Raw genomic sequence first — 13,043 nt, 5'->3', positions numbered from 1 at the left:
CCACTGTGGCTAACTTTACATGTTTACATGTAAATTGTAAAATACATACAAAATTTAAATCTCTGTCATCCTATACATGGTAAGTTCTTTTCCCTTTCTTGAGCTAACCTTGATAAGCTTTGAGGCACCTGGATTTATTTATCACTGCATCAGTGAAGGGATGTAGGAGCAGGAGAAGCAAAAATGCTTCAGTGCAAAAGATTTACTTGAATCTATTAACAGGAGTCAAATCCTCAAAATACTTTCAGGCAAAGACAATTGGACACAAAATTCTTATTGGAAGTATAGAAGCCCTCAAGCATTTGTTTTGATTTCAGAATATAACAGATGTGAAATAGTGATGTCTTCCAAGAAGTATGGTAGAAAGAACGATAAGACTGCGCATGTGAGAGTTTGCATTTTTGCATATACATGGGGGCCGTATATCAAAAATAGTATTCTTTCCATTTCACAGCATTCTTGCATTGCTTTGCAGGCTCAAAGCCCTACTTCATACCTGCACCATCTGGATGGACCCAAGCCTATCTATTCTGCACCTATTTTTACAAAGGTATGTTTTATCCATCATGATTTTTATATCATACTCTTATAGTCCAAAAGAAAATATCAAATTTATGTATCCTAATGCAGGAAGGCTTGATCAAGTTCAAACTTTTCAGTATCAATGACTTCCTAAGAAAATACTTTTCCACTGCAACAGCGAAGTTCTTATGCATTCTACTAATGGATTAAAATTAATATTCTGTATGAGTTTTCTCATGGCTGTGCCTGCTCTCCATTGATAAATTTTTGTAAAATATAGCAAGGTAAGTACTAATTACTAATAATAGTCTTGACAAAGCTTCATTCACAATAATTTATCTACTGATAAGAACAAATAACACAGGCTTTTTAACTCTGATTTAGAAAAAAAATTGTAAATTAAAATTCATAGAACTAGTTAGGCTGGGAAAGACCGTTAAGATCATCAAGCCCAACCATTAACCCAGCATGACTAAGCCCACTGCTAAACCATGTTGATAAGTGCCACATCTACATGGCTTTTAAATACCTCCATGGATGGTGGCTTCCCTGGGTAGCCAGTACTTGGCAACCTTTCTCTGAACAATTTTTCCAATATCCAATCTAAACCTCCTTGAGACACCTTCAGGCCATTTCCTCTTGTCCAATTGTGTGTTACTTTTGAGAAGACCCCAACCCCCACTTCATTACAAATTCCTGGAGAGCAATTACATCCCCTCCAAGACTCTGTTTCTCAGGACTAAACAGCCCCAGTTCTCTCAGCTACTTCTCATAAGATTTGTGCTCTAAACCCTTTACTAGCTTTGCTGCTCTTCTTTGACATGCTCCAGCACCTCAGTATTTTTCCTGAGGGGGCCAAAATTCAGCATGGGATGAGAGGTGCAGCCTCACCACTGCTTAGTACAAGAGCCAATCCTTTCTTCTGCTGATCATACTTGTTAGAAGAGAAGTTTCTATTCAGAAAATTCTATTCCGTATTTCTCACCTAATTACTTAAGTCAATATTTATCTTCACAGTCATCCCAAATCAAACTTAAGAACCGGGAATTAGGTAGCAGCAAAAAAAGGATGGCATGCTTCCCTATCTATAAAATACAACTTCAGTTGAAAATATTATTTCAATTTGCCTCAAACAATGATTTCCATAGTAGCAATTATTATTTAATCACTACTTGCTGAAGCCAGAATGAAGTATTTCTGGTTATTATTTCAGGAAAACATTTGATTAAAAATTAATATGGACAGCAGATAGTTTTGCCTGGAGATAAGAGTAAGAGTAAGCCCTGCTCTCTACAGCTGTCTAGCTTGGCTCCAGCATATTCCTGTCTCATGTCTATAAAGGTCTGATTCTGTCCCTCATAATTCTGCACCCACAATGCAGGTGTCACAAGAGGGTGAATAGTGGAGGTGCAGGAGATTAGAGAATGTGGTTACTGCATGGTTGGGAGGCAGGCAATTTCCCGGTAAGAGTGGGAAACAGAAGTCCATCCCCCATCCAGAGACTACCAAAACAATCAAAACTCTGCTATTTCTTCCTAATGCTCATATCTCTTGTCCCTGAAATTCTTTACTGAAGAATTTGAGCTGCTTAAGACAGCTGGGACATACCAAAACAAAAAAACTAATTAAGCAAGAAAACAAACCAGATATGAAGAATAAAATATAAACTTAATCCAGCATCCTGACATAAATTTCTCCTCACGCAAAGTTCAGGGAACAGCGCAAAGATTTTCAGGTTTCCATGTAACAAAATTCTTATGCATTTGATTAACTAGAGATCTGTGAATATAAACTAGAATAACTCTGAGCTTAGACCTAACTTCAAGTACTTTGCTGCAGTAAGGTCTAAAACTTTGTCAATCAATTGCAAAGGACATAAGACAGTCACTGCAGAGTAAAAAAGGACTCCTTGATTTATAATCTTGAGATAGATAACAAAGGTAAAAATAGTGGCTATCATCTGTCAGTTCTGTTACTTAAAATATTGTGTTTCTCTCTGGTTGCAGCTCTTCATTAAAGATCTAGTCTCTTCTGAAATTTTTCACGTGTACAACGATTTATTACAGCCAGAGTACTGTCCCAGAAGCTATCCATACACTAGTTAATATATCCTAATCATATTGGTGTCATCTAATTTTTCTTCTTTGTTACATATGGCTCAGATGAAAAGCAGCTCCACCTTCTAGAGCTGGACCCAAAGGCAGCTCAGCTACTCTCAGGATTAGGTCAACCTTAATCTTAAACTTAAATCAACCTTAAGTTCCAGAATTTTCATTTCAATTTGTGGAAGAACAAAAATTGAAAGCTCAAACTATAGTGATCTGCTTGTGTTAATTTGAGGAATTAAACACTTCTGCACTTTTCCAATCTTTGGTCTTGTTTAAGAATGTATTTGTAAATAACCTATCCAATAATTTTTAACTATATAAACATATTAAATTCAATCAGAATGAAAGAAAATGTCTATTGCAAAAATGTAATGACACAATAAAGTTGAATTATGAAGGGAAGCAAATACTATTGTTAAGAATGTAAAGTGCTTCTGGTTTATTTTAATTGTGCTGTTTACATTTCAGGAGCTACAAAATGCCACAGCGTCTGAAGGACAAGTCGTAGTATTGGAATGCAGGGTTAGAGGACCCCCTCCCATTCATGTTAAGTGGTTTCGACAGGGCATTGAAATTCAAGATTCTCCAGACTTCAGAATTCTCCAAAAAAGTAAGGCAATGTCATGGTTTAACTTCAGCCAGCAGTTGAGGACCACACAGATCCTCATTCATTCTCCCCCAGTGTCTGGGAAAGTGAATTGGAAAGTAAGAGTGAGAGAACTCATGGGTTGAGATACAGTTTAATAGGGAAAGAAAAAATCTCAGAAGCAAAGCAAAACAAGGAATCTTTTCACCCCTTCCCATTGGGCAGGCAGGTGTTTAGCTATTCTGAGGAAAGAAAGGTTCCATTACCTGTAAGTTGTTTGGGAAGAATGTTGACTAACTCTGAATGTTACCCCTTCCTCCTTCTTCACCCAGATCTATATGCTGAGCATAATGTCATATGGTTTGGAATATCACTTTGATCACTACAGTTTGTTTGTCCTGGCTGTGTTCCCTCCCAATTCTTTATGCATCCCAGCCTCCTCACTATCAGCAAGATACAAGTAGCAGAAAAGGCCTTTATAGAAAAAGTCTCTGTATTACCAACACTGTTTTAAGCACAGATCTTAAACATGGCCCAATACCAGCTACTGTGAAGAAAATTAACTCTACCCCACTTAAACCCAGGACATTTTCCACTCCCTTATTCCATACCATTTAATGTCATGCTCAGGTCCCATACTAGCCAGGAGATTCTCATGAACCACCATTTCTCATCCTTTGGTCTAGTACACAGATAGCATTCCCTTAGTCTATGCATCATCCCTGTAAAATTTCACAAAACCTACTTTGAGTTCAGTTAGTCCATGTCTTTGGCCTCCATCTGTTGTGATGATACTCAGAACAGTAGAGGTGGTGTGTTGCATGGACTTACTGAGCACCAAAGCCAGCCCAGGCCAGGTCATCACTGCCCTTGCACTGCTTCTTGTAAGGGCTTCTGCTCAATTGTTCCACATTGTTCCTGGTACAGTAATTCCTATAACATGCAACTCAAGTCAGAGGTTACAACAATTTAAAAGTATTGACATTATGATCTTCACCCATGGTCCCACTGGACCCTAACATTGGATTTAACATTACAATTAACTCCACTCCTTGTTTCTAGCCTGGCTAGCAACAAAAGGTTCTGGCTGTCTTCACCTCAGTCAATTCCAGATGTAGTGGACACCGCTCCAAGTGAAAGCCAACTTGGCCTGCACTCTGCTGCCAAAGGGGCTGAGGAAAAACACATTGGTGATGTGATGCCACACAATTGTGGCATCCCACTTGACTGCCTTTGACTCCAGTTCATCTTGAAGTTCTAGCACATCTGGCACAGCTGCACTCAGCCAAAATCAGCTCAGGCAATAATCTGAAGTGGCTGTTTTTAATACAGGATGGAAAAAGATCGTGAAATTAGTCTGTCAGGATTCAGTTTGGGACAGAGTCCTTTCCTCTTCCCATTTCAGTGCTAATGGCTACAAGTAATAACTGATCTGCTGCTACTGACAAACAATTTAAATATTGCTTATTCTGTAATGTCTGTACAGGTTCTCTACTTATTTACAGTATTTCAGTATAATATGTTCATTCAGTACACTGATATTTATTAATGTAATCTCTAACAAACTTTTCTCGTTTGTTTTCCTTCCTTGTGATGTGATATGCAGAGCCACGATCTGCAACTGAACCTGGTAAGAATCATATGAAAAAATAATCTCTTGATTCACTAGCTCTTTGAGTTTGTACTGAAGCCATAAATAGAAAAGTGTTTCTGCTGAACAGTGGTAAACTGAAACCCCCTTAAAGACAATGCTGCTTTATCACACCTCCCATACTGTACTCTGTCCTTTACATCAATTCCTTTATTAGTTAAACAGTAAGTTCCATTTAGACCAGCAAGGGGAGTAAATGGTTTGCTTGCAACTGAGGGGAAAAGGACAAGTCCCACAAAATTCCATTACCCAAATGGTGCTCGTAAGAATTACATAACACCTGACCACTAAGTGCTAGTTTTACCAATCCAGCTTGGCAGACGTGATGTGTCTTAAACACAAGTAAAACCTGATCCTAAAAAAAAAAAAAAAAAAGGCACTGACTCAATTTTTCTAGCCTATTCACAAGATAAAAGTCCTAGATTTCAACAAGTAAAAATTGTTCTTCCAGCTGCAAATTTTCTCTGTCTGCTTCATTTTCCCATTCTACATCATTATATGCTGGGGGGAAGTTCTTGAATAGTAAGTGGATGCTGAAAGACTGAGAATGTTTTTTAATGTTTCTACCTCAAACATGTAGAAGAGAAGACAGCAATACAGTCTGAACTTTGCTTTAAGAGGGTGGCCTGTTGTGCATGAATATTCTTGAATTCAAAGAGAGTTTTAATTATGACACTGAAAAAATCAGAAAAGTTTTCTTTCTTAGATCTGAATATTTCCAAAGAGTGCCTCTGAAGGATGCTGTAGGTGGGGGGATGCTTTAACTCTGAGGGGTTGAATTGATGGCAGGACAGACCTAGCAGCTGAGAGATATTTGTAAAGTAGCACTGTGACTATGAAGATACAGGCTAGGAAAAGTGCAACTTTCTTTAATTTTCATGGAAGTAAAAGGAAGGAAAGAGGGAAAAATCTTTTCTTTGTCAGCTATTCATAATTTTCTTGCTACTTCACAAAATTGTTGTGTACCTATTTTGCCTCATGTCCATTATACATATACAGGCTGCACACACCTCCTTCTCAGAGGAACATTTCTCCTGTAAAAGTACCAAAATCTTTTCTAGATTTAATCCATCAACATTATTGGAATCATATCTGGTTCATTCTTACTAAGAGCTTCTTTCCTACAAAGCCACTTGAACTGTGTTCAATTTGTCCTTTCAAATGATAGATAGTACCTGGAAGGAGTGAAATTTTACACAAAAGTTTCTACGAAGTATAAATTTACCAGCCTATCTTAGAGTTTTCATATACCATTTAAGACTCTTCTGTCAAAACTCAGCTAGTCATGAATGTTTGTTTAGTTTTGGTATTTTTTTACCCTTTCACCCTCTTTAATAAACCTAAGGCTTATAATGTTAGATGAACAAAATATTTTAGAGTAGGAATGCAGCATCATCTAGTAGAAAGAAGAAGCACTTTTTTCCTAGAAAGAAAAGGTTTCCTTTGTGTGAATAATTGAGTGCTAGAAGATTTTGTTCACAAACTAATTTTCATATTGTTAGTTGAAAGGTTTGTGTAGCCTCTCTGATAGTTATTGTTATGGAGGAAGTAAGGATGTTGGTATTAGTTCATGAAACTATTAACTTGCTTTCATAACTGCTACCTGAAATAGGAAACAGAAGGTGAGATTCTGAGTCCAAAGAGGTCATCACTTTGCCAGCCCTCTCACATACCTGCACTATCATTTTGAAAGTGCTGAACATTCTCCTTCCCATTTCTAGGGAGCTGGCTGACCCTGAGAGAAGATACCTGAAGTCTTATAAAGGGTAATAGGGAATGCATTCTTACATGAAAGGTGTAATTTTTGAGCCATCTCAAGTACAGAAAAGTTATTTAATGTTGAGGTATCTCATACTATTCTCAAGGGAGCTGCAAGACAAAAATAGGAAGACATCTCAGAACAGTTTTGGTATCTGTATTGTGGCAGTTTTATAGACATAACAGTAGTGAATGCCTGACTGCAGTCTGGCTGGTTTGTTGTTGGATTATTTCTTTTTTCATGCTTGTAATTATTCAATATGTATTTATGAGCACCTTCCTGTGCTTCCGTTCTGTGAAAGAATTTCAGTTTGGTACTTTGTTTTCCCTGGAATCATGGAGCTAAATACTATAATATCCCTTAAGATTTGTACATTTTTTTCCTACTAAGCCCTATTAGATAATGTAGTATCTTAAAAGTGCAGTGTCTTACACACTACAGAAATTAATGGCAGTACATTTACTGGCTTATTTGTGAGGAATTGGCACTGTGCGCGCATAGGGAATGTAAATAAAGTTTGGGCAAAATGTAAATATTTTCTTTTGCCATAAATAATGAGCAATGTTTTATATGTTAGTAGTACCCCTAGTAATAAGTAACACTGGGTTTTAGATGTGATGAAAAATCTTAAAATTTGTACAACAGGAAGCTGGATATGGGTATCAGAAATGTAATAGATGCAGCACTGGTTTGTAATGTAATTTAAACTCTTAGAAGCCAGACTAAACAATGCCTTCAGAGGAAATTTTTCATGAGCAAACACATAAGTGCTATTCAATGCATATGGTTAATACATATGCAAGATTGACATGGAAACATGCATATGCTAGATAAGTATTCAGAATTTTGAAAGATGGACATGTTTTCTAAAAATTTTTTGAAGTGTAAAATGTCCATGGAATTTTACATAAATTGTAACAAGTTGTAGTGTGACTTTAACTGCTGGTTGTCAACCAAAATCCAACCATCAATAAATACTATAGCACTCAATAACACTGGCTGTCCTTTGATAGGTCAGTACTAATGATTTAAAGGAAAGATATTCAATGAACTCACACAGGTAAGAAATTAGGAAGCAAAGGGGGGTTTTTGGCTACTTTTTTTTTGTTACACTCTATCTACTCTAATGTGTTTTGCACTCCTTTTTCTGTCTAGACAGAAACCAGTTTGCATTGCAAATCCCTCCAGATTGCTTTGTGAATTAATAGCTAGTCAGATTACTCAAAGCCAACATCGCAGTTTGTCAAATTACCTGTTCTGTACTTCTTTCTTGGATATTTTGACTTTAAACTGATTGAATCCTTCAAAAACAGGCTGCCTGAGAATGAAAAATCCCATGGAATCCCTTGCCAGCTGTTGATATTTTGACCATTACTCAGCTGTCTGGAGACAGCCACAAACTGTATTGAATTACATTAGAACAATTGTCTAACAGCATGTAAGAAGAAAACTGTATGAAGTAATTTTGCTTAAATTGCCAGGGAATTGCCACATATACATGCTTTTTTTTCCTAAGCACAATACTGTGTATGTTCACAAAACACATCACAAAAGATAGTCATCACTTCTCTAGGATTGTGCTTTCTCGTTTCCTGTTTTACTGCTGTGTTCCAGAGTCTCCACTCTAAGTAACTCCTTTAGAAATTCCCTCCTATTTCTACATAACATTTGAAACTGAAAATACATGGCAAATGTTATAGAAATCCAGGTTGCTTCCCTGCACCAAGAAAATCACCTTTCTGGTAGCTGATGAAATTCAAAACAGAAGGTTTGGTAGGTTAGCATGCACACCAGATCCTTGCACTCTTTAGTGAAAACAAGAGAATTACGACTAAGGATCTGTCTTCTTTCACTGCTGAGAAGCAAACAAGGGCTTGGAGAGAGCAGTCTTCTATGAGCCATATTTCAAGAGGTCAGATTAAGAGAAAAACTGGAAATCGGCTAAAATTCCCCTTCATTTAAGGTGGTCTGATCAATTTGCATATTATTGCTTGTCAATTAAATTTTCAATTGTACTCTGTACTCCCAAGATACCTACAGAATTCTGTCCCTGTCAGTGACCTCATCTGAAGTCTGACTGCTACAACTATCCTTGCTTGTTGATGCTTCCAAATTCAAAGTAAACAACTGGTCTGTTTTGTACTATGTGATTAAAAAAACCCAACCACTGTCATTCCTCTCCAACTGTAAACATTTAAATCTTTTTGGAGTGCATTAATATTCATAGTTATACCTAACTTAACTTCCAAGTGGCTTAGGCATCTACAGTATCATAACTGCCTTAGAGTAAGCTTTAGCATGAACTTTTCCTTGACAGTGATAAATGGATTAATTTCTCCTCAAACCCGAACAATGTTTAGGGGGCTAAAGTTTTTGTTGCCATAGCAGTGTTCCCATTTATTTAACCCAATATGGCTAGATTGCAGACATCTTGATTATTGATTAGATATTGTGTAACCTAGGCTCTCAACCCTAAAACTGCATTTTATTGCTCACAATCACTTTTGCTGTTGTTCAGTTTTCTTATCAGTGTTTTTTAGGTGCTGTTTGAGATATCTTCAAACATAGTCAGTTTTTTTGCATCTTCTAAAAACTTTACTCTTCATTCCTTAAGTGATATGAAGCCTATTAAATAAGCCAGAACAGCTGTCTGACAGGATAAAGGCATATGGATGGTGATCATCAGAAACAGGCAAATTGAGTACATTTTTTGTTGTTATTGCAAGCTACACGTCTGCTATACTACTGTTTAATAGGCTACTCTGCATATTCTTCTCTATTTTCACTGTTCTCTATTCTCTTTCTATAAAAGATGCATAGATACCTATATGAGATATTTATATATAACCTGGTGGGCCTATTGCTTTGAGTTTAACTTGAGTTAAACACTTGTGGAACGTGAGGGTGAACAAGACACAAGTTGACAGGGTTCTGTTTTGTTGGATTTTTACCAGGAAACCACAACTGTGACTTCCCACTGTCCCTGTGTGTCTGAAAACTTACGGCTTTGAACTTACAGCTCTGGAAATTGATCTGTTCATTGCATGGGAATGAAGAGCTACAGCAAGGGACTGTACTTATTTCCCCAGCTGTGTGTGCATTACAGTGGAGGCAGTTAATGGCCACATTCAGAGATGAAGTTGCAGATAAAAGAACTGCTCTACCTTTAATGTAATGCAGAGAAACATTCTGAAGTAAACACATTGCCAGTAATAAAATTTGTTAAAATGCAACAGTTTTCTCTCTTACCAAAGTTTATTCTTCCTAATGGACTCATGAGCCATAGAGGGAAAGAATTGCTGTGCAAAATGTAATCGTTCTTTCTAAATAACTGACAAAACAGTCAAGTACTTGCATGCCTAAGCATTTTACATGTTTCAGTGAACAAAATGCTTTTGTATTCATTTAGTCAAGTGTTAAATATGTTTTAAGGCCCTGAGAACAGCATTTCAGAGCTGCTTTCTGGAACACATTTCTGTGATGAAGTTATTTGTCAGCTGATGAACGTCAGGAAGTAGAACAGACATTATTTCCCTAAAATCTTATGATTCTGCTTAGCACAGTACCAGAAAGTAAAATAATTACATAAGTCAGGATGTAAAGGTAGAAAAATACTCAGAACACTGAGTATATCCAGAGCGTGTTATGGAAATCTTGAAAGAACCTTTCTTTTGCCAAATTAGTATTTCATTTCTATGTGTTCCACAGTAGTAAGCCTTTTAGCAAGGGGTGAGTGATTCTTGGCTTGGAGGAGGAAAATCGATAAAGAGGATAGCAATGTGTTGTTCACATGTGCTTTTTGCCTATGCTGCCTTTTGATTTGTTCTTAGGATTTTCATATTTTCAGTTCAGCCAGTTTTCTTATGATTGATCACAAATGTGTTGAAGTTTGTTTGTCTGGTTGAAAAGACTAAATTTTAATCTCTGATTATTTTCATCATTAATTTACTTTGAAATTTTTTACAAAGATTGCTGCAATCTACCATATATAATTTTAAAGCATACCTCGTCAAGTAAGCAAAGCACATCATTGTAGAATTCATTGGAATTCTTTTGTCACTGAAGAGTGAAGAGCTTCTCATGTGATCATTTTGCACACTTTAAAAGCTCAAAGAATGTTATGCATTAACTAGCTCCGGTCTTTGAAAAATAGGACTTCTGCTGGGTGCTGTGTTTTATATTGCCTTTGACCTCCTTCAGAGAGCAGTTCTGAGCCTGGTGTAATGATCTTTTTTTGCAGTCCTGAAAGACCCAGCTTTCAGCATTCTGCTGTTAAATGAACAGGAAACTCGAATGCTGCCTGTATAAGATTACATCCCCAGGGTCAGTTCAGTCCAGGAGTACGCACGTGTGGTTAACAATACAGCTTCAACTGCTTATGACACACCAAGGCTCTAAAAAAAGCTGATCTCAGTAGTTCAAAAACTAGCTTGTGTTACCCATTACTTTCCTGATAAGACCTTTCATGAGTCATTAATCTTCATCTGTGTTAGATAAGATCCAACGTGCTACAGTGTTACCAGACATGACTCTTGCAGCTACACAGAATGACTGGTTTGTGATGCCAAAAAAAAGGCATGTTCTGCTGTCTGAAAACCAACTCTGAGCCAAATATTTAGTCAGTCATTCATTTTTAGCCCATTTCCAGTGCAGGAAACTTTTGGATACATTGTCATTTATAATTGCAAAAAATTCAAAACTTTTTTGTTAATTGTCTAAATGAGACAGAGGTCTGTCATTCCACAGGGAAAAAAAAAAAAAAAACGAAAAAAAACCCACTATTTGAACATGCTTTTCTATTTGAACTATAAGAAGTGAAGTTGACCTTACTGAACCTCTTCCACAGAATAATTTTCATATGGAAGTTATTAGATTCTAAAGTGCTTTTCCTCATTTTACAGTATGCTTTTATTAGCTGATTTTGTGATAATATATGGGATTCTAACTGTCCATATTGAAAAGTGCATTTTTCTATTTTTTTTAATTAAACTGAACATTATGAAACTTCCCTGCTTTGATTTTGAGACTAAAACATCAGCATAAACAAAATAAAGTCTGAATTAAGTCTTAATTAAATCTTAATTAAGGAGACGAGCAATGTACCATTGTCCAGGTATACAATTTTATCTGTATGTTGTGTAAATAGTAGGATCATTTAAATTATCTGTACTGTGACATCTTTAAAAAACCAGTAGCATTACAAGCAGAGATAAAATAAAGTGACTTAAAAGAAACTGGAAAGATATGCCTAAACAGTTAAGTATGCCCATTATAAATGGATAAAATTGATTTTGTAAAAGTTACTGTAAAACCCAACCAAATATACTTCACACAAATTTTCTGACAGAAATCCTGGTATAATCAAAGCCTATACCATGACTTATCAAAGTAGAATGAACAAATTTAAAACGGCTACAGAATATATCTATCACAGCATTCTGAAGATGTTTTGGGGGTACTGTTTTTTGTTATATTTTTAATGTATCCATTCTCACAGCTGTGCAGACAGAGACAGAAATTATTTTCCCAAACTCTGCATAAGGGGAATATTTATGCATCCGGAGTTTTAAAGTCTGGTTAGTATAGTGGTTAGAAGAGCTAATTGGAAGTGGTGACAAAATGTTTTCTAGTTTTACTGGAAATGGTATTTGATCTGAATGTTGCATTAAGTACAGAAAAAAAATCAGAGAAAGAAGGAAAAAATTGTGTGACATTTTACTGATGATGTTATTTACAGACACAAAAAGAGCTTGCAAAGATAATTGTTTCTGGAAACCATTACATTCATTTGTATTAATCAGTACTATCCTGCATTAAGAAAACATTGAGTAGGTTAAATGACTGCACAGACTTGTAACTGCAACATTACTATTCAAGGTGGTTTTGAAACCTTAGCTTGATGAATTTACTTCTTTTAGATGCAAAATTATTTTCCTTAAAGACATTTGTGTTGGAAGTTCTTCTGCAGCTCTCACAGTATTTCTTTGTAAAAGTCTACTTTCTGTTGTCCTTTTAACATACAGTGTAAAAAACACTACATGGTCCTTTAAATAGTTTATGATGCACTTTATTTTTCTGTTTGTTTTCAGAAGAGATATGTACACTTGTAATAGCAGAAACTTTTCCTGAAGATTCAGGAATTTTCACCTGCACAGCAACAAATGAACATGGTTCAGTAACAAGCAGTGCACAACTAACTGTCTGCTCAGGTATGTGACAAAGAGGAGCTTTTAGTCATAAATCTTACATAATTAATTTACCTGTGAAGTTGCCAGTCTGCTTTCTTTGTGGAAAATGACTGTTGTAAGACATGGGGTTTGACAACCTCAGTGCATTCATATAAAGCAGACCTAGAGTTTCTTATGTTCATTACCTGGTTTAATATTTTTATTAATGCGAAATATATTTTTAAAGTTC

At 36.2% G+C, this 13,043-nt stretch overlaps 1 protein-coding gene across 3 annotated transcripts in view; it reads left to right on the top strand.

Annotated features, from left to right (window-relative positions):
- The window catches only part of PALLD (palladin, cytoskeletal associated protein), a 185,085-nt gene that overhangs the window by 64,430 nt on the left and 107,612 nt on the right, over positions 1-13,043 (top strand). For all 3 annotated transcript variants that reach the window (XM_064710701.1, XM_064710700.1, XM_064710699.1), the window contains exons 6-9: positions 476-550; positions 3,099-3,240; positions 4,823-4,846; positions 12,716-12,835. In XM_064710701.1, the coding sequence (XP_064566771.1) occupies positions 476-550; positions 3,099-3,240; positions 4,823-4,846; positions 12,716-12,835 (361 nt within the window). The remainder of the gene's footprint in view (positions 1-475; positions 551-3,098; positions 3,241-4,822; positions 4,847-12,715; positions 12,836-13,043) is intronic.

This window comes from Zonotrichia leucophrys, chromosome 4 (assembly GCF_028769735.1).
Source record: "Zonotrichia leucophrys gambelii isolate GWCS_2022_RI chromosome 4, RI_Zleu_2.0, whole genome shotgun sequence".
NCBI lineage: Eukaryota > Metazoa > Chordata > Aves > Passeriformes > Passerellidae > Zonotrichia > Zonotrichia leucophrys.
The sequence above is the reverse complement of the archived record's forward strand: the minus strand, read 5'-3'. Positions and strand labels throughout refer to the sequence as shown.